At 34.7% G+C, this 24,806-nt stretch overlaps 1 protein-coding gene across 5 annotated transcripts in view; it reads right to left on the bottom strand.

Annotated features, from left to right (window-relative positions):
- The window catches only part of CCDC171 (coiled-coil domain containing 171), a 549,802-nt gene that overhangs the window by 265,521 nt on the left and 259,475 nt on the right, over window positions 1-24,806 (bottom strand). For all 5 annotated transcript variants that reach the window (XM_058301890.2, XM_058301891.2, XM_071216746.1 and 2 more), the window contains 2 exons: window positions 2,970-3,474; window positions 2,176-2,292 (listed from right to left, as the gene is read on the bottom strand). In XM_058301890.2, the coding sequence (XP_058157873.1) occupies window positions 2,176-2,292; window positions 2,970-3,474 (622 nt within the window). The remainder of the gene's footprint in view (window positions 1-2,175; window positions 2,293-2,969; window positions 3,475-24,806) is intronic.

Raw genomic sequence — 24,806 nt, 5'->3', positions numbered from 1 at the left:
CTATAACTCCGGTGCAAATTTCCTAGATGGCCAGACCACGTAACATTTTTTATCTCCTAAATTATATACAGCATAATTATAAGGGGAAAATATCCTAAGTAAATTAATAAAAATAAATAAGATTTTAGCTTAAAAAAAATCTACTTTTATTAATAAGTACCTACATACTTACAAAGAACATGATCAATACAAATCATCTGTTAATTAAATTAAATGCAAAACGCTTTTATTAAGCTCTTTCAAGAATGTTATAGTTTAGTCATGAAGTTATAAAAATTCTCAAAATACATTTAATTTAAAGACTTTTATATCAGACTTGACATTATGTTGAGGTTTTGTCAATATATTAAATACCCATATTGTTTATCAACATCAATGGCTACAAACTAAAAATAATCTTTGAATCATAAGTTTCCTACCACAAGAGCCTAGGTCTGGACAGTATTTGAAATCACAATAAAAGATTAATATTTACATAGGAAAGGATTTTAAAGAATTAAATTGCAGCCCAAATTATCTTTTCACTAATGCTTACAACATTTCATTAAACAGGCAAGTTTTAACAAGTCCATTATACTATTTTTACTACTAATGTGTCTGCATGATCATAGTTCAATGGCAATATACAGTAAATAATGTATGTCAACATTTCTTCCAGAGTAGAGAAACTATTTTTCTTTGAACTGTTCATATGTATGTGATCTAAGATGAGTCATGAAAAAATAAATTTGAAATTTAGGCCTTTGGAAACTGCTTATTTTAGGAAGTTCTACACAGGGTGGAAAGGAGCAGACTGCTAAAAGTAACTCTAAAATAATTAGAATGTAAAAAAAAAAAAAAATTAACAAATGAGATAAAAAAAATATCTAAGGACTCAGTTATCAATCAAATCTCTGAAATTTAGAGCCAAAAGTAGAAATGAAGGAAGGCTAAAACATTTGGAAGAATTCTAACAGTATTACCGAATTACAAAGCTAATGATGAGCTTTCCATAAGGAAAATCGAATGACAAGTGGGAAAAAAAAGGTGAATATAGTCACTGAGAAATGTCATTTAGTTTCCCCATAAAGAGAAAATTACCATCAAAATTTACATTAACCTACAACTGCTATAATAAAAAAAATGAAAAAGAAAAGGTAATATGGATAATCTTCTGATACATACTGAAAGTACAAAGGTTATGTCAAGTAAAAGCAATTGTGATGGAGTTATGAGCTTTACTAGTCACTGGAACAACATTTGAAAGACATTTGATAGAATGTTATATAAACAAATTATTATTCAGATTTAGCATCTAGGAGGCATTTTTTTTTTGATGAAATGAGTCTGTCACATCAAAGAAAACAACTTATAATGTTTGTTGGCTATGAGAAAATTCGACCTTCCCAGTGAAAAATCAAATTTTCAAAAACCAACATCCATTATTATGAACCTGACAGCTTCCCAATACTTAAAAAGATTTTTTCTGATGAAATTGGTGGTAAAATTAACAGATAGGATTTTGTCAATAATGTATAAAGAAATGTATTAAAATTTGAAAGATATGTTTAATTCAGTGAATCAGTATTTTATATATGACCGAAGAGTAATATTATAAAATATTGCATTAGAGAAAGATCCAATCAAATTCAAGATAGACCAATGGATTTTAATGTAACAGAGTTTGAAATATTCATTGATATTTCACATCTTACATTTATAAATAACCTTTAAAAAAATAACTACTTGTTAAATTTTGGTGTAGTATCAAAGAAGCATATTGACTTCTTTGAGACTATCTAATTACCTCAAAAATACTCTTCCTTTATCCAACTACATATCTGTGTGAGGCTAGAGTTTCTTCATATACTTCAACCGAAACAAAGTATCATATCAGATTGAATGCAGAAGCAGATATAAGAATCTAGCTTTTCTTCTAGATAGGCCAGATATTAAACAGATATGCAAAAATTTAAAATTAGCTACTCTTCTCATTAAATTGTTTTTTTTTGTTTTGGACAAATATTTACATTAATGAAATATACAGTTAATAATCTCTCTGCACACTTCAATAAATCACAGATAAGAACAAATATATTTCCATTCCATATAGTTTATAAGAATTTGTACCATAAAGTATTTCTGGACATTTGCTTTTAAGCATATTTTGCAAGAACATAAAATAAGGACTCATACCTGTTTTACTGATGACTTCCTGTAACTCAACCATAGAACTGATTATTGAAGCAAGAAGGTCAGGACTGGTGAGCCAACTAAGGGCCTGTAAACAACGTAACTGCTCTTTTTGATGTTCTGCAAGCAGCAAAAATCCATTAATAAATGCTACAAAATATTTAAGATCCCATTTAAAATTATTAGCAATGTTCAGCTGTTTAATAGCACTTGTACACAGACCTTTCCTAATGCAAAAAAATCTAGAATAAATGTTAGATTTGATCAACCTACTCCACACACGGCTTTTTGTTAAATAATACCAAAAAAGGAAATACATTTTCTTCAGTTCTAATTTATATTACACTAAATAGTCTGCTTTATAAAAATTAAAAATTGAATTAATTGTTTCCTCAGAATAGTCAACCATTCAAAAAATATTTTCAGGAAAATTTACATTTGCCACATTTTTAATCAATTCTTCAGCAAATTTTTACTTTCATCATTTTATACTGATTCATGGAAAGTAAAATAAATTATATTTATAATAAATATTAAATAGGACAGCGTGTTCAGATTGAAAAATGAAAAAAATCGCTGTATAACTCTATATTTCACTCTGCTCTGAAAGGAGAACTCAAATATAATAAAGCTAGATAAAGTTGAAATTAAATATTTGCTTTCATTATATTTTCATCTGTTTACAACAAAAATATCAAGACCTCACTTATACATAAATTTACATTTATCCATACTCATCTATCTATATACATACAAGATTATATTACATGATTTTTAAAAAACATAAATTATCTTACTTGGAAATTTATCCTTTTCCTTGGGCTCTCCTGTACACACGAGCATGCCTATACCTTCTTTGAAACTCTCCATCCAGGTAAAAAGAGAGACACATGACTGGCCCAAAATTTTGAGCCTGTTTACTGCCAAAATTGCAATAACACCTTTCCGGAATATGCGTATCAATCCTTTGAATGGTTTTTTCTTCATCTTGGTTTCCTCTTGCTTCTTTTCCTCTACAGTTGACAAAGCCTGAGCTAGAGTTCTAATTTCCAATTTGAACAACTCAAAGGTGTTGACCTGCTCCTGGAGAAAATCCCTCTGTGTAGATAAGACACATGATCGGCTATAGAGGGGATATAAAGCACCAGCCATCAATGCACAAGCTGCCAGCAATGATCTTTGCTCTCTTTGAGTCTGTGATAACACATTTTTGAAGTATGAATTTTCAAGAAGCAATTGTTCACGTGACTTCTCAATAAGATTCGATTTTTCCATATTTTTTTCAGCAATTTCTTGAAATTTCTATAAATCAAATCATATGACATTTGATCAAACAGGCATTTCATTAATTTCTCTTTATACAAAGAAAACAAACTTTTGTTGACAGTTACTTCTTCTTCTTCAAAAGATCCATGTACTAATATATCCAAAAAATATATATGATAGAGCAACAACATTGGTCCAGACACCTTAGATATGAATGTGGGCATTGATTTTTAAATCCTCTTACACAGAAGCTTTATGTGAAGTAGAACAAATAAGTTTAAAAATATTTCACAAGGAAGCAGATTTGGCCCAGTGGTTAGGGCATCCATCTACCACATGGGAGGTCTGCAGTTCAAACCCCGGGCCTCCTTGACCCGTGGGGACCTGGCCCATGCACAGTGCTGATGCATGCAAGGAGAGCCCTGCCACGCAGGGGTGCCCCCACGTAGGGGAACCCCACACACAAAGAGTGTGCCCAGTAAGGAGAGCCATCCAGCGCGAAAGAAAGTGCAGCCTGCCCAAGAATGGCACCGCACACACGGAGAGCTGACGCAGCAAGATGACGCAACAAAAAACACAGATTACCATGCCGCTGACAACAACAGAAGTGGACAAAGAACATGCAGCAAATGGACACAGAGAACAGACAACTGGGGGACGGGGGAGGGGAGAGAAATTAAAAAAAAAAAAAACTTCACGAATTTCCTGTACTTCTTGCATAAATATACATATTGAGAAAAATAAAATATGCTTTCTCTGCATAATTTTCTCTCATTCCTTGCTAACTTTGGTTTCCTACTTTTAAACAGAAACTACACTGCCAAAGAGGCTTTCTGTATATGAGAAGACTTTAACTCTTCACCAGAATAAGCACAGGGTTAAATCCATGATACAACAAATAGCACTCTACTGTTTGCCATTTATGAGATGAGAAGGGACTACCTCTCAGCACATACCCTTTTATCTCAGTTTCTTCCTTACCTCTCCAAAACAGGAGACTGTACACAGTGCAGCTCTAATGGTGAGAGGGAATGCTAATTGTGAGCTGGGTCTCAGCAGCTCTCTGATCCTTCTTCCCTAACTAAGGTGCATACAATCCAAACAATTTGAAATGAAAAGAAACTTTAACTGCAAGCACCATACTTTAATCACCAGAAAGTAATCTATGAAAACTTAAGTCTAATTATTAAGGAATTACTGAAGTAAAAAGCAAATTTTAGAAATAACAGATCCTAATTTCCTTTATTGGTGACTCATTTATCATTTATTAAATACTAACTAAATGACAGGTGCCAGGAAAGCAAAACAGTAAAGTCAATTATTGGGGTATAATTTATGATAGATATATGCCAGATTGACAGAAGACCATGAAAGGCCATTTAAATTCAACAATGTTGGCAGGCTTGTGGAGGGCTATAACAACTAATGACAAGTGAGAGTGAGGTATGTAATAGAAAAAATCAATAAACAAACAAAAAACCCATTCCATTTATAAGCAGGATAGCCAATAGCTATAATACAATAACTTAATCTAGTCCTTACAAACAATGGTGATTGAACAGTTTCAGCTGGATCTTTAGCCTAATGACCTTCCATGACTTGATCATGGACCTTTCTTTTTAAAAACTGTCCAAAAGTGTTCAATTTCAATAAGGTATTCAGTTGCAGACAGAAAAATACGAATAGTGTTACTATGAGAAATAAAGGAATGGGGAAATAAAGGAACTGTGGCTTGCACCCAACCACATCTCAACTGATGACCTAGCTGTGGCAGAAGTATTCTATCAATGGGATGGTGTCCAATAGCTGCATACCGAGTGGTGTCCCACTGGAAGCAGCTAAAACGAGTAAGAAACACTGAGAAACAATAACCAGGTGGATTGCTTAGAAACAGGTGTGAGACAACCCTCTTAAGGGCAGCAAATTTTAAGAAAAGGGAAAACTAACAATTGTGATACAGCTAAGTAAAGCAGGAAGGCTAGCATGTGAAAAGTGAGAGGCAGAAAATAGGATATTATATTACAAGGAAGTGCAAATAATTCAGAATAGCTGAAGAAAAGAAGGGAATGATGGAAATTTGAGAATTATGTAAATAGATGGAGAGCCTTATGTCCTCAGTCAAATTTCATTTTAGACTGCTAAGTAGGAGTGGCAATGTTAAATAGCAATTATGGGGAATTGGCTGTAGCTCAATCAATCGGGCTACCTTCTATCATATGGGAGGCCTGGGTTCGCATCCCAGGGCCTCCTTGTGGAGGCAAGCTGGCATGCACCTGCGGAAAGCTGACAAACTGCATCCGCGGAGAGCTGACAGGCCATGCCCTCGGAGAGCTGGTGCAGCAAGATGATGCAACAAAGGGAGACCAGCAGACACAGAAGAATGTGTAGCGAATGGACACAGAGAGCAGACAGCAGGCAAGCCGCAAGGGGGGAGAAATCAAAATTAAAAATAAAGTCTTTAAAAAAGAAAAAAGCAATTTTGAAATGCTTAAGTCACTTTATGATACCCAAATTTTGATAATTTGTAGTGATTATATGTTAAAAAGTGCCAATCACTATTAATTAGTACCACTATGGAGGACTTTGTGAAACTCATGGGTATAACTTGTGAGAAAGAGGTATTGTTCACAAATTGCTAACAATAAAAATAAGACCAAAAATGTATGTAAAGTCTTTTTTAAATAAAAGAAATATCTAAAGATCATTTAAGTGACTATCTGTTGCCCTAAATCATTCTTGTTTTAAGTAATTATATAAAGATACCAAGTATTAATGGTTATTTTTTAAAAACAAAATCAAACTAGTTAACTAGAATTGCCAGAGTGGAATGTTTCAGTTAAGGAGTTAAAAATGATGAAATTAATTATTAAAAACACTTACTGACAAATATTAGGTTAACAAAAAACTCACTAATATTAACACAGGGATAGAAAAATGCATGCAAAGGACCTTTGGTATGTTTAAGGAACAGAAATGCCAATGTGATTAAAGTTGAGAAGATGCAGTTAATATGATGAGGCTGGCAAGATAGGCATGGGCAAGAAGTTTGGGATTTTACTCTAAACATAATGAAAAGTGAGACTATTACAGAAACCTTTGCTTTCTAGATTTAAATAAATCTATGGTTGTTCTGACCTGACCAGTGTTTTTGATTCCAAGAAAGAAACATTTCTCTAGCAATTCAAAGTTACATTTTTCTTCCTCAATGTCATAAAGGAAAAGGAAAAGAATGATGAGGTGAGGAGCTTTTTTTTTAAAGATTAGAGATTTTAATTAAACTTCAATCATCAATTTTAACAAATGTAGTTTTATATTTAAGAATTACATACTGCTAGCATATTAATGCTTAACCTAATAAAGATAGCACAAAGAGTACTACGGATGGCCTCAGTTAACAGAGTCCAACACCTTATTAAGAAAAAAATCAATCATGACCATGTTGGATTGAATCTATAAATGCAAGAATGGTTTAATATCTGGAAACCCATTATAATATTTCAGTATTTTAATAGACAAAAGAATAAAAATTATATGATTATCTCTTAAAAAGGCCGTTAACAAAATCCAACCCATATTTCTAATAAAAATACTCAAGAAGTAGCAATTGAGGGATACCTGCTTCTAGGATTATATACATACACATACAACATACATGAACATACATTAGTATATTTATGTAAATATGTGTATTTATATCAATATCAGCAGAGATAGAGATAGAGATATCCTCAAGTAAGAACTTTAGCAATGGAGAAATATTGAAGGCATTTCTATCAAGATCAGGAACAAGACAAGGACACCCAGTATCTCCCTCCACTGGTATTTAACATTGTATTATATTGAGGGTATTATTAGCCAATGCAACTAGGCAAGAAAAGGGAAACTAGAGGCATAAGAATTGGCAAAAAGAAAGTAAAACTATGGGAAACGGACTTGGCCCAGTGGTTAGGGTGTCCATCTACCACATGGGAGGTCCATGGTTCAAACCCCGGGTCTCCTTGACCCGTGTGGAGCGGGCCCACGCGCAGTGCTGATGCGCGCAAGGAGTGCCGCGCCACGCAGGGGTGTCCCAGGCGTAGAGGAGCCCCACGCTCAAGGAGTGCACCTGTAAGGAGAGCTGCCAGCGCGAAAGAAAGTGCAGACTGCCCAGGAATGGCGCCGCCCACACTTCCCGTGCCGCTGACGACAACAGAAGCGGACAAAAGAAACAAGACACAGCAAATAGACACAGAGAACAGACAACCTGGGGGGGGGGGGGGGGAATTAAATAAATAATAAATAAATCTTAAAAAAAAAAAAAGAAAAAAGAAAAGAAAGTAAAACTATTTCTACTTGCAGGTGGGATGATAGAAAATCCAAGAGAACCAATGATATAACTAACTCAAACAATAAAAAAGTCAGTATTATTGAAAAATACAAAATATGCAAATATCAATAGCCTTCATATACACAAATAAACAAGAAAACAAAAAACAATGGAAGAAAAACACCATTTACAATAGCAAATTAAAATTAAAGAGAATACTTGAAAATAACTTTAGACCAAAATGTACAAAATCTATATAAAGAAAAGTTTTAAACATTCTTGAAAGACACAAAAGAACACATCAACTGGGATCACTAAATCAACATCATAAAGATGTCCTTAACTAAATTTATAAGTGCAATGCAATCCCACCTAAAAATACCAAGTTGTTTTGTTTTCTTTTGTTCTGTTTTTGAGATAGGCAAATTGATTCTAATCTGAAAAAGAAGATATCTAATAATATCCTTACTAGATACTAAAATATATAACACAACTTAAAATATCATGTTCCTTGTGTATGAAGAGACAAAAGACAAGTGGAATATAATAGAAAATCCCAAAATAGATCCAAGTCATAAAAAACTTAATGATAAAGGTGGCAACTCAATACCTGGAGAAAATAAATGTTTGGACAGCTGGATGGTCTTTTGGAAAAAAAGATAAAATTTATCTATATCTCACATCTTATACATTACTGAGCCAAGTTTCTCTCCTCAAGTCACAATATCCCCACATGCCTTCTTTCTGTAAAGACTTTGCCTTCTCTCAATGTCCTCAACTTGATGAAAAAGGAGAATGGTCTGCTCCTCTATTATCCAGGCATTACCCACATCACTTCTTTTCATTAAAAGTGCATGCGATTTAACCATGTTTTCTAAAACCTCCAGGTCTTTTTTCTCTTCCATCTCCACTAACACTATTCAATTTCTACCCATCTTCAAAGGCCATTTACAGGTTCTGTTTCATGATACCTTTTACTATCATTCTCAAGAACTCACAGTGACCTTGACCTTCTCTGAACTTAATTAAGGACCACTCACAGACATTTCAATCCTGCACCACTACTTACTTATTTCATGCAGGTTTATCACCTTTCCTTCAAATACAACATTTTACTAATTTCTGGAGGGTAGGAATTATTTAGGATAATGCCTGTCACAGTGCCCTATACCCTGTAGGTATTTAATAAGTATTGACTGAATTCAATTATTTAGCACAGTGTTTTGTCCATGACAGGTACTGATTAAAAACCCATTGGAGGAAAAAAGCTTTACGAAGTAAGGAGAGAAAAGAAAAATATAACCAAAAGAAGAGAGATTCTTTCCAAAAATAATTTGGTTCTTATCAACATGAAAGAATTCTTCTTTAAATTAATTCTGATATTCCATGGGGACTTTCAAAGGCATTGCATTATTTACTGTGTATGATTCTTGAAGAACAAAGCCTGTTTGATAGTAAGGCTGGCAAAAGTTTTAAGAGTAAATCTGCCTTTTAAAAAATCCAGTGTTCTTCACCCAAGGAGATTAAAACAAATACAAACAATGTTGCCTTCATATGGAACAAAAGTATTCCTACTACTGGAATAATCCACTTCTTAGTACATTTAATTTCTCCAATTCCCCTACATAGATTCTTATTTTATATAACTAAATACTGAAAATAAAGGATACATATTTTTACACAGATTTCCTTGGCATATCAAAAATACTATATAATTTTCCAAGTTTTCCTTTACTCTACAATAAATTTAAAAATATATCCAAAATGGGGGTGAGGGTGAGGGCAGGTTCTTTGCTTAATGAATCACGGACTGAATACTTCCTAAAGTATATGAGTTTTGAGGGATGCTTTACTGGCTTACAAGCACTCCATGACTTTCAAGGCTCCAGATCAAAAATTAGATACTTCCCTAGGGAGTAAAATTCTTTTTTTATCATTTTTGTGGGCTGACTTCTCATTCTTAATATTTTCAAAAAGACAAATTGCAAATTGGACATTCAATGGCACCTAAACTTCGAAGGACTTCGAGTGTTCTATTTCATAAGTGACATATTTTGCCTTTTATGCAATTAGAATATTTAAAAATATAAGAAACAGAAATTCACCTGATTTTTTCCAATGATGTAAATGTTTCTCTGTTTTGTTTTGTTTTTTTAAGTATATTTTGTGGAGAAATAGGTACCAACATACATTGTTAATAGGAATGTGAAATGGTACAGTCACTGTGGAAAATATAACAGTATGGTGATTCCACAGTAAATTATACTTGGAGTTACCATATTACCTAGCAATTTCACTCTGAAGTGTATACACAAGAGAATGGAAATGTATGTCCACAAAAAAAAACTGTACACAAATATTCATAGCAACATTGTGCATAATACCCAAAGAGTGAAAAAAACAAAGTCCATCAACTGATAAAAGAATAAACAAAATGGAAAAATACTGGAATATTAAGCAGCCACAAAAAGGAACAAATACCAATATATAAGTGTATTAGTCAGCCAAAGGGGTGCTGATGCAAAATACCAGAAATTGGATAGTTTTTATAAAGGGTATTTATTTGGGTAGGAGCTTACAGATACCATGCCATAGCATAAGTAACTTCCCTCATCAAAGTCTATTTTCATATGTTGGAGCAAGATGGCTGCCGACGTCTGCACGAGTTCAGGCTTCCTGGGTTCCTCCCTTCCAGGGTCTTGCTTCTCTCTGAGTTCAGGGTTCCTCTCTTCTCAGGGCTTGATTCTTCCTGGGCTCAGGTTTCCTCTCTTCCTGGGGCTTGCTTTTCTTTCCTCTGTGAGCTTACTTCCTGGGGCTCCAACTTAAGGCTTCAGTATCAAACTCCAACATCAAAACTCCAACATCAAAAACCTTCAACTCTGTCCTTTGCCATGCTTTTTATCTGTGAGTCCCCACCCTTAGTGGGTGGAGACTCAATGCCCTAATGACATGGCCCAATCAAAGCCCTAATCATAACTTAATCACACCCAGGTACAGACCAGATTACAAACATAATCCAATATCTATTTTTGTAAGTTATAACCATATCAAACTGCTACAATGCTACAACATGATGAACTGTGAAAATATTATGCTAAGGGAAAGAAGCCAGACACAAAAAGCCATGCACTACATGATTCCATAATTATGAAATGTTCAAAATAGACAAATCTATGGATATACAAGGTAGATTACAGGTTGCCAGGTGATACAGGGAGAAATAAAAGGGAATGATTGCTAAAGCATACAGGATTTCTTTTTAGAGTAACGAAAATATTCTGGAATTAGATAATGGTGAGGGCTGCCCTACTTTGTGAATAAACTAAAAATCACTGAACTGTACACTTTAAAAGGGTGAATTTTATTGCATATAAATAACATTGCAACGAAAATAAACAAATAGGAGAGGGACGTCATCAACATGGTGAAAAAAGACTTCTCCTGGAAAAGTCTCCCCTCAGAATCACCTAATAAAAGTCAAATTCCACATGCTTAAAACTCTGAAGGATGGGTGAGACTAGAGAATGACTCCACAAACACTGAATCTAAGAAAAAGAAAAGCAATCTCCAAGGTCAGATAGGAGATATTCCTCACAGAAATGCCAGTCTCGACCCCTCCAACTCATTCAGTCCTGCATAGCTTGAGTTGCTCAAAGGAAGCATGACCTGGGTTGTTCTTGCCCCTCCTGCCACAGATGCAGACTAGAGAGCCACTCACAGCATTGTGTTAGAACCCCATGCATATCCATGAACAGGATCCAAGTTCACAGAGACCCAAGACAGAATACAAGCATATTCATGAACAGGATCCAAGTTCACAGAGACCCAAGACAGAATACAAGCATATTCATGAACAGGATCCAAGTTCACAGAGACCCAAGACAGAATACAAGCAACTGAGGAGTACTGAATAGACGAGGATAGGATTCCTACTTGGGGGGGGGGGGTGGGGGGAGGAAGAGACACCATGGAAGAACTGTGAGCAAGAGGTGCCCACGTTCAATCCAGCTCCTGTTGGTTGGACCACCTAAAAGCAAATGGACTTTCTGGGGTTGACCTACATTTGGGGATTTATCCCATCTGGATCCCTGGGGCAGGATACAATAATAGAGAAGAAACCAGAGGCAGAAAAGCCTCTCTCTCTTTCTCACATACACACACATACACACACACACACACACACACACACACAAGGAAAAAGACAGAGAGGATCCCAGAACTGAAAAGTTTAAGGAAAAGAGGGCACTGCATGAAGGAAAGAATTTAAATATATCATAGGAGCCAGAGAGAAAATTGTGCACAAAAAGAAAACAGAACAGCTTTCTCCTGGAACTGCAGAAAAAGTGCAATTTTAAATATTGTGCTGCACTTCCAAGGCAAAAATCAGATGAAGAAGAGCTGAGAAAATCTGAACCTTTAAACACAGGTTCCTCTAAAGGTCCAGAACAAGTTGAACCAAAGGTCAAAGAAGAGCCTTACCACAAAGTTGAACAACAATAAAACAATAAGGCAAAATAGAGAAACTGAGCTTCAGAATTAACTCATTGTTTGCTAAAAGCTGCCAAGGCAATATAACAAAAAATGGGATGAATTTACAATGAGGATTTATTAGTTTAAAAGCTTGCAGTTTCGAGGAAACGGACTTGGCCCAGTGGTTAGGGCATCTGTCTACCACACGGGAGGTCCGCGGTTCAAACCCCGGGCCTCCTTGACCCGTGTGGAGCTGGCCCATGCACAGTGCTGATGCGCGCAAGGAGTGCCCTGCCACGCGGGGTGTCCCCCGCGTAGGGGAGCCCCACGCGCAAGGAGTGCGCCCGTAAGGAGAGTTGCCCAGCGCAAAAGAAAGTGCAGCCTGCCCAGGAATGGTGCCGCCCACACGTCCCATGCCACTGACGACAACAGAAGCGGACAAAGAAACAAGACGCAGCAAACAGACACAAAGAACAGACAACCGGGGGGGGGGGGGGGGGGGACATTAAATAAATAAATAAATCTTTAAAAATTAAAAAAAAAGCTTACAGTTTCAAGGCCAAGAAAAATACCCAAAGCAAGGTTTTATCAGGAGATGCTTTATCCCCAAGCTACAACTGTAGGTGAACAGGCACATGGCAGGGCACAATGGTGGCATCTGTTCATCTCTCCCCTCTCCTCCAGGCCTCATTACTTTCAGTTTCTGGCTTCAGTGGTTTCTCTGAGTTTCCATATTTTATTGATTTCAGCTTCTAGTTCCTGAGGCCTTCTCTCTCAGCTTTTGCACATTTTTTCCTGTTTCTGAGGCTAACTCTCTAATTTATAAAGGACTCCAGCAGGAGGATCAAGACCCACCATGGGCTATGCCTCACTGAAGCAATCCAATCAAATGGCACTCAACTAAATCCAATCTAATTAAAGGGTCCCACACCCACAGGAATGGAACAATTTAAGAACATGGTTTTCTGAGATCCACGAAAGACTCAAACTATCACAATCATCAAGATATTCAGATGCCCAGAAGTCAACAAAAAATTACAAGCCATACTAAGAAAGTGTAAGACATGAATGGGTCAAGGGAACAAATTAAAACTTCAGAGGAGACACAGAATTTGGAAAAACTAAACAAAGAAGTTCAAAGCAATTTCCTAATCAATTCAGAGAGTTTAAGGAACTAAAGAATATTAAGAAGACAATGTGTGAGCATAAAGGAGAAAATTAAAGTTTAAAAAGAAACAAAAGGGAAAGAGTTCACCTCGGTGGGAAGATAGCATCACATTACGCAAGCAAGGCTCAGCTCCATCACAAAAACAATGGAGAAAGAGTCAAAAGCTGGCTGAGAGACCTGCTTTGGGGGTCAGCAGACCAGGAGTGTGCTTTACAACTCCCAGGAGGATGAGGGACAGAGAGAGAAAGAACCCAAAAGAACAAACTAACCCTCCCAGCTGCCAGGAAGGGCTCTCCTTGTTCACCCCCAAGATATTAAGCAGAGTAAAATCCCTGGCTCATTACAACTGACTAATAAGGGAGCAGATTTTCCTCCTTATCAGCTGTTACAAGGGAAATGGGGGGAGAGTCAGGGACTTTTCTTCAGTGAAAGGGCCAGCAGAACCCACTTTGAATATCTGCTCTGGCCAGACCAAAACAAAAGAAAATGGACAGATAAACCTACTTGAAAAAGTGTGTCAATGAGTGCCACTTGCTGGCTGGTCTGTAAATTGCACAGGCAAAAACTGCACTTTCATCTCTCTGTTTTCTAACATCTGGGAGAAAATATGTGCCCCATTAGTAACTCCCTAACCCAATTTGATACCTTAACAGGGAAATGTAAAGACTTAGGATAAGTTGAACCAAATATCAAAGAAGGGCTGAAAAAAAATAATAATAGGCAAAAGAAAGAGATTAGCCATCAGAGTAAATTCACCAACATATTCAGATGCCTAGAGAGAAGCAAAAAACATAACAGCTTTACTAGGAAACAGAAAGAGATGGCCCAGCAAAAGGAACAAACCAAATATACTGAAGACATACAGGATTTAAGATAATTAATGATAATCACACAATTCTCATAAATAAATTTAAAGAATTGAAAGAAATATGACTAAAGACATAAAGGATATTAAGAAGACAATGGGTAAGAATAAAAAACAATTCGAAAGTCTGCAAAGAAAAGTGACAGAGCTTATGGAATGAAAGACATGATGAAAGAGATTAAAAAATACATTACAGACACATAAGAGCAGATTTGAATCACTAGAAGATAGAATTCATGATGTTGAAGACAGAACATATCAACTGGAAAAGACAGAAGAGAATAGAAAAAATAGAACAGGATCTCAGAGAAATGCATGACAATATGAAAAGCAAAAGCATACACATTATTGGTGACACAGAGGAGAAGAAACTGGAAAAGGTGCAGAAAGAATATTTGAGATAATAATGACTGAAAACATCCCAACCCTTATAAAAGACATAAATACCAATAGCCAAGATTGACAACGCAGCCAAAGAGAATAAATCTGAGGAGACATACCCCATGATACCTACTATTCAGAATGACAAATATCAGAGATAAAGAGAAGATTCTGAATGCAATAAGAAAAAAGCAAAGGATCAAATACAAGGGAACCTCAATAAGATTAAGTGCTGACCTCTCATCAGAAACCATGGAGGAGAGAACAAAATGGTATGATGTATTTAAGGTACTGAAAGAGAAAAACTGCCAACCAAGAATTATGCATCCAGCAAAACTGTCTTTCAAAAATGAAGGGGGGTTCAAAGTTGTCACAGATAAATGAAAACTGATAGAATGTATTAACAAAAGACCAAAATTACAAGGGATACTAAAGGGAGTTCTGCAGTCTGAGAGGAAAACACAAGGGCAAAGGACTTGGGAAGAGTGTAGAAATGAAGATTATGAGAAAGGGTAAACAGATAGACAATAGAATGATATGACAAAAGAAAGTCAAAGGTCAAAATAGATGAAGTAAGTAATGCCTTTACAGTAATAACTCCAAATATTAATGGCTTAAACTCCCTAACCAAAGATAGACTGATAGAATGGATTAAAAAATATGAGCCATCTATATGTTGTCTACAAGACTCACCTCAGACATATGTACATAACCAGGTTAAGAGTGAAAGCCTGCAAAAAAATATCCCATGCAAATTGTAACCAAAAAAAAAAAGCTGGAAAGCAATACTAATATCGGACAAAATAGCTTTTAAATGCAAAACTGTCATAGGGGATGAAGAAAACCATGATATATTAATAAAAGGAACAATTCAGGGAGAAGAAATAACTATACTAAATATTTATGCATCTAATCTCAGAGCCCCCAGATACATGAGGCACACACTGGCAAAGTTGCAGAGAGAAATAGATATCCCTACAATAACGTTGGAGACTTCAATATACTCTCTCAGTATTGGATAGAACATTGGACAGAGGATATATAAAGAAAGAGAGAGCTTGAATAATATGATAAATGAACTAGACCTAACAGACATCTAAAGAACATTCATCCCAAAACAGCAGGAAATATATTCTTTTCAAGTATTCATAGATCCTTGTCCAAGATAGACCATATATTGGGTCACAAGAAAAGACTCAATAAATTTAAAAAGACAGAAGTTATACAAAACACTTTCTCTGATCATAAATGAATGAAGCTGGAAATCAATAATGGATGGAAAAAGAAAATTCAAAAATATGTGGAAATTAAAACAATACACTCTTAAATAATCAGTGGGTCAAAGAAGAAATTGCAAGAGAATTCAGCAAATATATTTAGATGAATGAAAATGAAAACACAACATATCAAACCTATGGGACACCACAAAGGCAGTGCTGAGAGGGAAATTTATAGCCCTCAATGCTTACATTAAAAAATAAGAAAGAGTTAATACTGAAGACCTAACAGCACACCTGGAGGAAGTAAGAAAGAAAGAACAGCAAACTAATCCCAAACCAAGCAAAAGTAAAGAAAAAGTAGAGTTCAGAGCAGTAATAAATGAAATTGAGAATAAAAAATAAATAAATAGGATAACAAAACTAAAAGTTGGTTCTTTGAGAAGAACAACAAAGCTGATAAACCCTTTGCTAGACTGACAAAGACACAAATAAGTAAAATCAGAAATGAGAGAGGGGACATTACCACTGACCCCACAGGTATAAGTGAGTTCATAAGAGGACACTATGAACAACTGTATGCCAAAGAACTAGAAAATGTAGAAAAGACGGACAAACTCCTAGAAACACGTGAACAACTTACACAAATGAGTAGAAATAGAAGACCTCAACAAACCAGTCACAAATGAAAAGATTGAAACAGTCATCAAAAACCACCCAAGATGAAAAGCTCAGGAACAAAAGCCTTCACAGGCAAATTCTGCCAGTCATTCAAAGACAACCTAATACTGATTTTGCTCAAGCACCTCCAAAAAAACTGAACAGGAAAGAATGCTTGGTACCAAACACATTCTATGAAGCCAACATAACCCTAGTAACAAAACCAGATAAAAATACTACAAAAAAAGAAAATTACAGGCCAATATCTCTAATGAATATAGATGCAAAAACCCTGAACAGAATACTTGCAAACAGAATCCAAAAGCACATTAAAAGAATTACACATCACGATCAAGTAGGTTTTATTCCAGGAATGGAATAAAATCACAAGAAAATCAATTAATGTAATAAACCACATTGATAAATTGAAGAAGAAAAATCATATGATTCTCTCAATTTATGCAAAAAAAAGCATTTGACAAAATACATCACCCTTTCTTGATAAAAACACTCCAAAAGATAGGAGTAGAAGGGAAGCTTTCTCAATATGATAAAGTACATATATGAAAACCCTGCAACTAGCATTGTACTCAAAGGTGAAAGACTGAAAGTTTTCCTGCTGAGATCAGAAACAAGACAAGGATGTCCACTGTCACCATTATTATTTCAGTATTGTGCTAGAAATTCTAGCTAGAACAATTAGGCTAGACAAAGAAATAAAAGACACCCAAATAGGAAAGGAAGAAGTAAAACTTTCACTGTTCCCTGATGACATGATCCTATATCTAGAAAATCCTGAAAAATCCATAAAGCTACTAGAATTAATAGACGAGTTCAGCAAACTGGCAGGATACAAGACTAATACACAAAAATCAATAGCATTTTATATACCACTGATGTGCAATCTGAGATAAAATCAGAAAAAAAATTGCATTTATAACAGCAGCTATAACAATCCAATATTTAGGAATAAACTTAACTGAGGACATAAAGGAACCTGTATTCAGAAAACTACAAAATATTGCTAAAAGAAACCTAAGAAGACTTAAATAAATGGAAGGACATTCCATGTTCATGGATTGGAAGACTAAATGTTAAGATGTAAATTCTACCCAAACTGAGTTACAGATTGAACACAATCCCAATAAAAATCCCAACAGCCTTTTTTGCAGAAATCAAAAAGGTAATAATCAAATTTATTTGGAAGGGTAAGGGACCCCGAATGCCAAAAATGTATTGAAAAAGAAGAACAAAGCTGGAGAACTCTCATTTCCTGACTTTAAATTATATTACTTAGCTACAGTGGTAAAAACAGAATGATACTGGCATAAGTCCAGACAGATTGACCAATGGTGCTGGGAGAATTGGATATCCATATCCAAAAGAAAGGAAGAAGAACCTATCTTAAGCCTTTTACAAAAATTAATTCAAAATGGATCAGGGACCTAAATATAAAAGTGACAACCATAAAACTCCTAGAAGAAAATATAGGAAAACATCTTTAAGATCTGTGTTAGACAGTAGTTTCTTAAACCTTACACCCAAAGCATGAGCAGCAAAACAAAAAATAGATAAATGGGACCTCCTCAAACCTCAACACTTTTGTGCCTGAAACTACTTTGTCAAAGGGGTGAAAAGGCAGCCAAAGCAATGGGAGAAAATATTTGGTAATCACATATCTGATAAAGGTTTAATATCCATGATATATAAGGAGACCATACAACTTAACAATAGAAAGACAAACATTCCAATTAAAAAATGGGCAAAAGACTTGAAAAGACAACTGTCCAAAAAAAAAAAAAAATACAAATGGTGAAGAAACTCATGAAAAAACATTCAACATCACAAGAGATCATGGAAATGCAAATCATAAAGTACAATGAGATATTTCACAATTATTAGACTGGCTGCTATAAAAAGTCAGAAAATTGTAAATGTTGGAGAGGATGTGGAGAGATATGTACGCTTGTTCACTGTTGGTGGGAATGAAGAATGGTAAAGCCACTGTAGAGGACTGTCTGGCAGTTTCTAACAAAGTTGAATGTAGAATTGCTATGGGACTCTGTAATACCATTCCTAGGTATATACTCAGAAGAACAGACAGCAGTGACATGAATAGACCCCTGCACACCAATCTTCATAGCAGCATTATTCACAATAGTCAAAAGGTGGAATTAACCCAGGTTTCCATCAATTGATGAATGGATAAACAAATTATGGCATATAAACACAATGGAATATTATGCAGCAGTAAGAAGAAATGAAGTCATGAAACCTATAACATAGAAGAACCTGGAGGACATTATGTTGAGTAAAGCAAGCCAGACACAAAAGGACAAATTCTGTATGATTGTCCTATTATGAACTAAAGATAATATGTGAAATATAAATATATCATGTGAAATATGAATATGAGTAAAATTGCATATATAAGACCACTTTTCTTTGAAGTTGAACAAACATAGGTTAATAGTACAAAATGTTAATATCAAACAAAAAAAAATTTAATTCTAAGTGAAGGAGACCAAGCACAGAGTATGACATATTGCATGATTCCATTTATATAAAATGTAAGTACGAATCAATTTATAAAGATGAAATTAGATTAATGGTTATGGGGAAGGAATGCTAAGGGGTGTGGAGTCTTCTTTTTGGATGGAGTAAAGAAATTGTTCTAAAATTTTTGAGACGATTATACTAAAAGCCATTGGTTATATACTTTGGATATATCATATAGTATGAGAATATATCTCAATCAAACTGCATAATAAACAAATAAATGTGCAAGAATAGCCAGAAATAACAGCTATGTACAGAAGGGGAAACAGAGAGATTGAAAAATTAGTAATTTTCTTGTTTGTTTGTCTTTTATATTATTATTACTGAAATAATGAAAATGCTCTAATGGTTGAAGTGATCAACACACAACTATGTTATTATAACAAATACCATTGATTGTACACTTTGGATGAATTGCTTTATTAATATGTATCAATAAAACTGATCTGTCTTTTAAAAAAGAAACATAAAAGAAATTATAAGGATGAAAGGCACAATAATAGAGATTAAAACACAATAGATAGGCATATATTCAGAAGAACTGAAAGCAGGGAAATGAATAGACAATTACACATCAATGTTCATAGCAGCATTATTCACAATTGCCACAAGATGGAAACAACCCAAGTGTCCACCAACTTAAGAATGCATAAACATAATGTGGTATATACATACAATGGAATATTATTCAGCTCTAAGAAGAAATGAAGTCCAGATGTATATGAAAACATAGATTAACCTTAAGGACAATATGTGAGTTAAATAAGCCAGACACAAAATGACAAATATTGTATGGTATCAATAATATGACCTAATTAAAATGATTAATCTCATGGAGTTAAAATCTACAGTATAGGTTACCAGGAGACAGGATGAGGGTTGAAAAGGGGGAGGTGATACTTAATATCTGTTGAAGTTTTAATAAGACTGATTGTAAATATTTGGAAATTGATAGAGAGGACTGAAACACATTATTGTGAGTATAATTAACAGCACTGATTTATAGATGTAATTGTAGTTAAAAGGGGAAGTCTAAGGTCGTAAATGTCAACAGAAGGAAAGCTAAAGGATAAATTTGAGATTATATAAAATAATGAACTCAGTGGTAGATAAGGAATGTGATTAATAGTGTAAATAAAAGAATGTTTTTCATGAACTTGTACAAACATACATCCCTATTACAGGTGTTAATAATATGATGATATATGGGGAAAATACAACTAATGTAGTAACACACAACCTACACCAATTCTAGAAGAAACAGATGATCTCAACAGACCATTTATACAAGTAAAGAGTTGAATCAGTTATTAAACCCCCCAACAAGGAAAAGATCAGGACTAGATGGCTTCACAGATGAATTCTGTCAATCATTCCAAGAAGAATTAATACCAATCCTGCTCTAACTCTAACAAAAAATTATACAGGAGGGAGAAAGATTACCTTACTAATTCTATGAGACCAACATCACCCTACCACCAAAGCAAGAAAATTATAGAACAGTGTTTATTATGAATAAAGATGAAAAAATCCTCAAAAAAATAAATAATTGAATCCAAAAGCACGTTAAAAGAATTACACAACATTATCAAGTGGCTTTTATCCCTGGTATGCAAGGGTGGTACAAAACAAGATAATCGGAGAGCGGATATAGCTCAAGGAGTTGAGTGCCTGTTTCCCATGTACAAGGTCCTGGGTTTGAACCCTGGTACCTCCTGAAAAAAAAAAAAAAAAAAAAGAAAGAAAATCAATTAATATAATATTTAATACACCACATTAACAGAATGAAGGCGGAAAATCACATGTTCATTGTAATTGATGCAGAAAAGGCATCTGACAAAATCTAGCATCCTTTCTTGATAAAAACACTTCAAAAGATATGAAGAGAAGGAAAATTCCTCAACATGATAAAGGGCATATATGAAAACTCACAGCTAACATCATATTCAATGGTGAAAGACTGAAAGTTTTCCCTTCAAGATCTGGAAAAAGACACAGAGGTCCACTGTCACCACTGTTATTAAACCTCGTATTGGAAATTCTACTGAGAGAAGTTAGGCAAGAAGAAGAAATGAAAGGCATTCAAATTGGAAAGGAAGAATTAAAATTTTCACTGTGTGCAGATGACACAATCTTATATATAGAAAGTCCTGAAAAATCTACAACATAGCTGCTAGAGTTAGTAAACAAGTTCAGCAAAGTGGCAGGATATAAGATCAACATGAAAAAGCCAGTAGTGTGTCTATACACGAGTAATGAGAAATCTGAGGAGAAAATCAAGGGGAAAAAATCCATTTACAACAGAAACTGGAAGAATCAAATATCTAGGAATAAATACAGCTAAGTATGTAAAGGAGTTGTACACAGAAAACATCTCAACATTGCTAAAATAAATCAAAGAAGACCTAGATAAATGGAAGGACATTCCGTGTTCATAGATTGGAAGACTAAATATTAAGATGGCAATTCTACCCAAATTGATTTACAGATTCAACATAATCTCAATAAAAATTCCAACAGCCTTTTTTGCAAAAATGGAAATCCAATTATCAAATTTATTTGGAAGGGTAAGGGACCTAGACTACCAAAACCATCTTATAAAAATAGGAACAAAGTTGAAGGACTCACATTTCCTGAATATAAAGCATGTTACAAAGCTACAATAATCACAACAGCATAGTACTGGCACTAGGAAAGAAATATTTACCAATGGAAAAAATTAAGAGTTCAGAGCTAGACCCTCACATTTAAGTCAACTGATTTTTGGCAAGACTGCCAATTGGGAAAGAATTGTTTCTCAACAAATGGTACTGGGAGAAGTGGATATCCATATGCGAAAGAATGAAGAAGGACCCTATATTAGTCAGGGTTCTCTAAGGAAACAGAATCAACAAGAGATATCTGTCAATAGTAACAGATTTTATCAGGGTCTCTCACATGACCATGGGGATGCACAAGTTCAGGTTCTGCAGGCAGGCTGCAACCAGGTGCTCCAATAAAGTCCAATGAAGGTCCTTGATGAGTTTCTGGGAGACAGTAGCTGTCCAAAGACAAGCTGGGATATTCTCTCTGAATGCTGAAATCACTTCCCCTTTTAAGGCATTCAACTGATTGGATAAAGCATCACTCATTACTGATGGCAATCTCCCTGACTGATGTAATTGCAATCAGCTATCTATGCAGTAAAGTCAATGGTGACTGAAGTCCATAAATGCCCTTGTATTACAATTAGCCGAGTGCTTGCTTGACCAAACACCTGGGCACAATTACCTGGCTGAGCTGACACATTAGCCTAACCATCACAGACCCCTATCTCACATCACATACAAAAATTAACCCCAAATGGATCAAAGACATACATATAAGAACTAGGACTACAAAATTCCTAGAAGAAAATGTAGAGAAGCATCTTCAATATCCTGTGTTAGGAAATGGTTTCTTACACTTTATACCCAAAGCACAACAACAGAAAAACATATATATAAATGGGACCTCATCAAAATTTAAAACTTCTGTGCATCAAAGGAGTTTATCTCAAAAATGTAAAGATGACCTATTCAATGGGAAAAAATATTTGGAAATCACATATCCAGTAAGGGTTTAATATCCAAAATATATAAAGAAATCCTACAGCTCAACAACAAAAAAAAAAGGAAAACAAAACAATTTTTAAATGGGCAAAAGACTTGAATAGACATATCTCCAAAGAGTATATACAAATGGCACATGAAAAGATGTTCAGCACTATTAGCTATTAGCAAAATGCAAATCAAAACCATGAGATACCATTTCACATCCATTAGAATGGCTAGTAATAAAAATAAAACAGAAAATCACAAGTGTTGAAAAATATATGGAGAGATAAATATTCATGCATTGCTGGTAGCAATGTAAAATGATGCAGCAGTTGTGGAAGACAGTTTGGCAAACTTAGAAAGCTAAGTATAGAATTACCACGTGCTCGAGTAATCCCTCTATTAGTTATATCCCAAAAGAATTTAAAAGGGGAACTCAAACAAATATTTGAGCAACAATGTTCATAGAAGTATTAGTCCAACTGCCAAAAGACAGAAAAAACCCAAGTGTCCATCCACTGATGAATGGATAAATAAAATGTGGTATATACATACAATGGAATATTATTCAGCCAGAAAAAGAATGAAGTCCTGATACATGTGACAACATGGATGAACTTTGAAAACATAGTGTTGAGTGAAATAAGACAGGTGTCCTATTTGGATTAATGGTAATGTTTTGGTAATGGACAAAGGTGAGAGTAGCACAATATTGTAATATAATTAACAGCACTGAATTATATATGTGAATTTGGTTAAAAGAAAAGATTTTAGGTTGAATATATATTACTAGAATAAAAATTAAAGATGTAACATAGAACATTTATGTTATCTAAGTATCTTTTAAAAAATAAAAAATATATTATTTTTTAAAAAGATAAAACAAAGAACTATAAAACAAAGTGAGTCCTATAGTAAATGATGAACTATATAGTTAATAATTATAAAAATGTTCTTTCACAAAACGTAACAAATTATCACACAAATGCAAGATGTTAATAATAGGGTGATATATGGGGAAACAATACACCCTAAAGTGATGTATGGAGTATAGTTAGTAGTAAAATTTTAATATTCTTATATCAACTGTAGCAAAGGTATCACAATTATGCAAAGTATTAACAATAAGGCAGGTATATGAGAAAGATCTACTTTTACATGATTTTTCTATAAACTTAAAATTTCTTTAAATAAATAAATAAATGTAAAAATCATGGTTTAAGAATAGTATAAGAAGTACGGTTGCCAGGGGTGGAGCCAGGGAGAAAGGCAGAGTTAATGCATAATGGGTTATGGCAGTTTGAGATTATTTATTAATTCCAAAAAGAGAGATTATGTTTGTAAACTGTCTGTTCCTCTGAGTGTGATTCCTTTGATTGTATTAGATTCAGCTGAGATGTCTATGATTAAATTATGTTAAGATTAGAGCTTTGATTCCACCTCATCAGTATGGTGTTACTCAGATTAAGTCCCCACCTCCTCGGTGGGTTAATAGAAACAGGCACTCACTCAGGAAGATACATGAGAAAAGAAAGCTCCATAGACACAGAAAAGGAGAGAACTTTGATCCTGCAGACCCAGCAAGGGATAAGCCATTCGCCTGATAGTTTGCAGCTTAAGAGAACAGAGCAGCTGAGTAGCTAAGGCCTGAGAGAACTGGCAGAGACCACCCACCATCTTGCTTCAACACATGGCAACAGACTTTGGTGAGAAACCAACCTTGAGCTGGACTCTTTAGGGCCTTATAAATCCTGTAAGCTTTTACCCCAAATAAATACCCTTTATAAACAGATTTCTGGTACTCTACATCAGAGTATACCCTTTGACACTTGGGTATAGGGTTTCTGTTTGGGGAGATGCCAAAGTTTTAGAAATGGAAGGTAGTAAGGGTTCTGCAACATTGTGATTGTTATTAATATATGGTTGGGAGTGGTCGAAACGGGAAAAATTTATATTGCATACAAGATCTCACAATTAAAAAGAAAGAGCAACACGAGGATGGATATAAAACATGTAATATTATACCAAAAACATATAGGGGCCGACAGACTAATAATGTAAATCATAATGTAAAACATAGGATAACTAAAAATTTAGAAAATTGTATAGCCTAAAGTATAAATCACAATGTAAACACAGATGTTACCTTGTTTGAAAGCTATTGTCT

Source organism: Dasypus novemcinctus, chromosome 8 (assembly GCF_030445035.2).
Source record: "Dasypus novemcinctus isolate mDasNov1 chromosome 8, mDasNov1.1.hap2, whole genome shotgun sequence".
Classification (NCBI taxonomy): Eukaryota; Metazoa; Chordata; class Mammalia; order Cingulata; family Dasypodidae; genus Dasypus; species Dasypus novemcinctus.
This window is presented reverse-complemented; position numbering and strand designations above follow the sequence as displayed.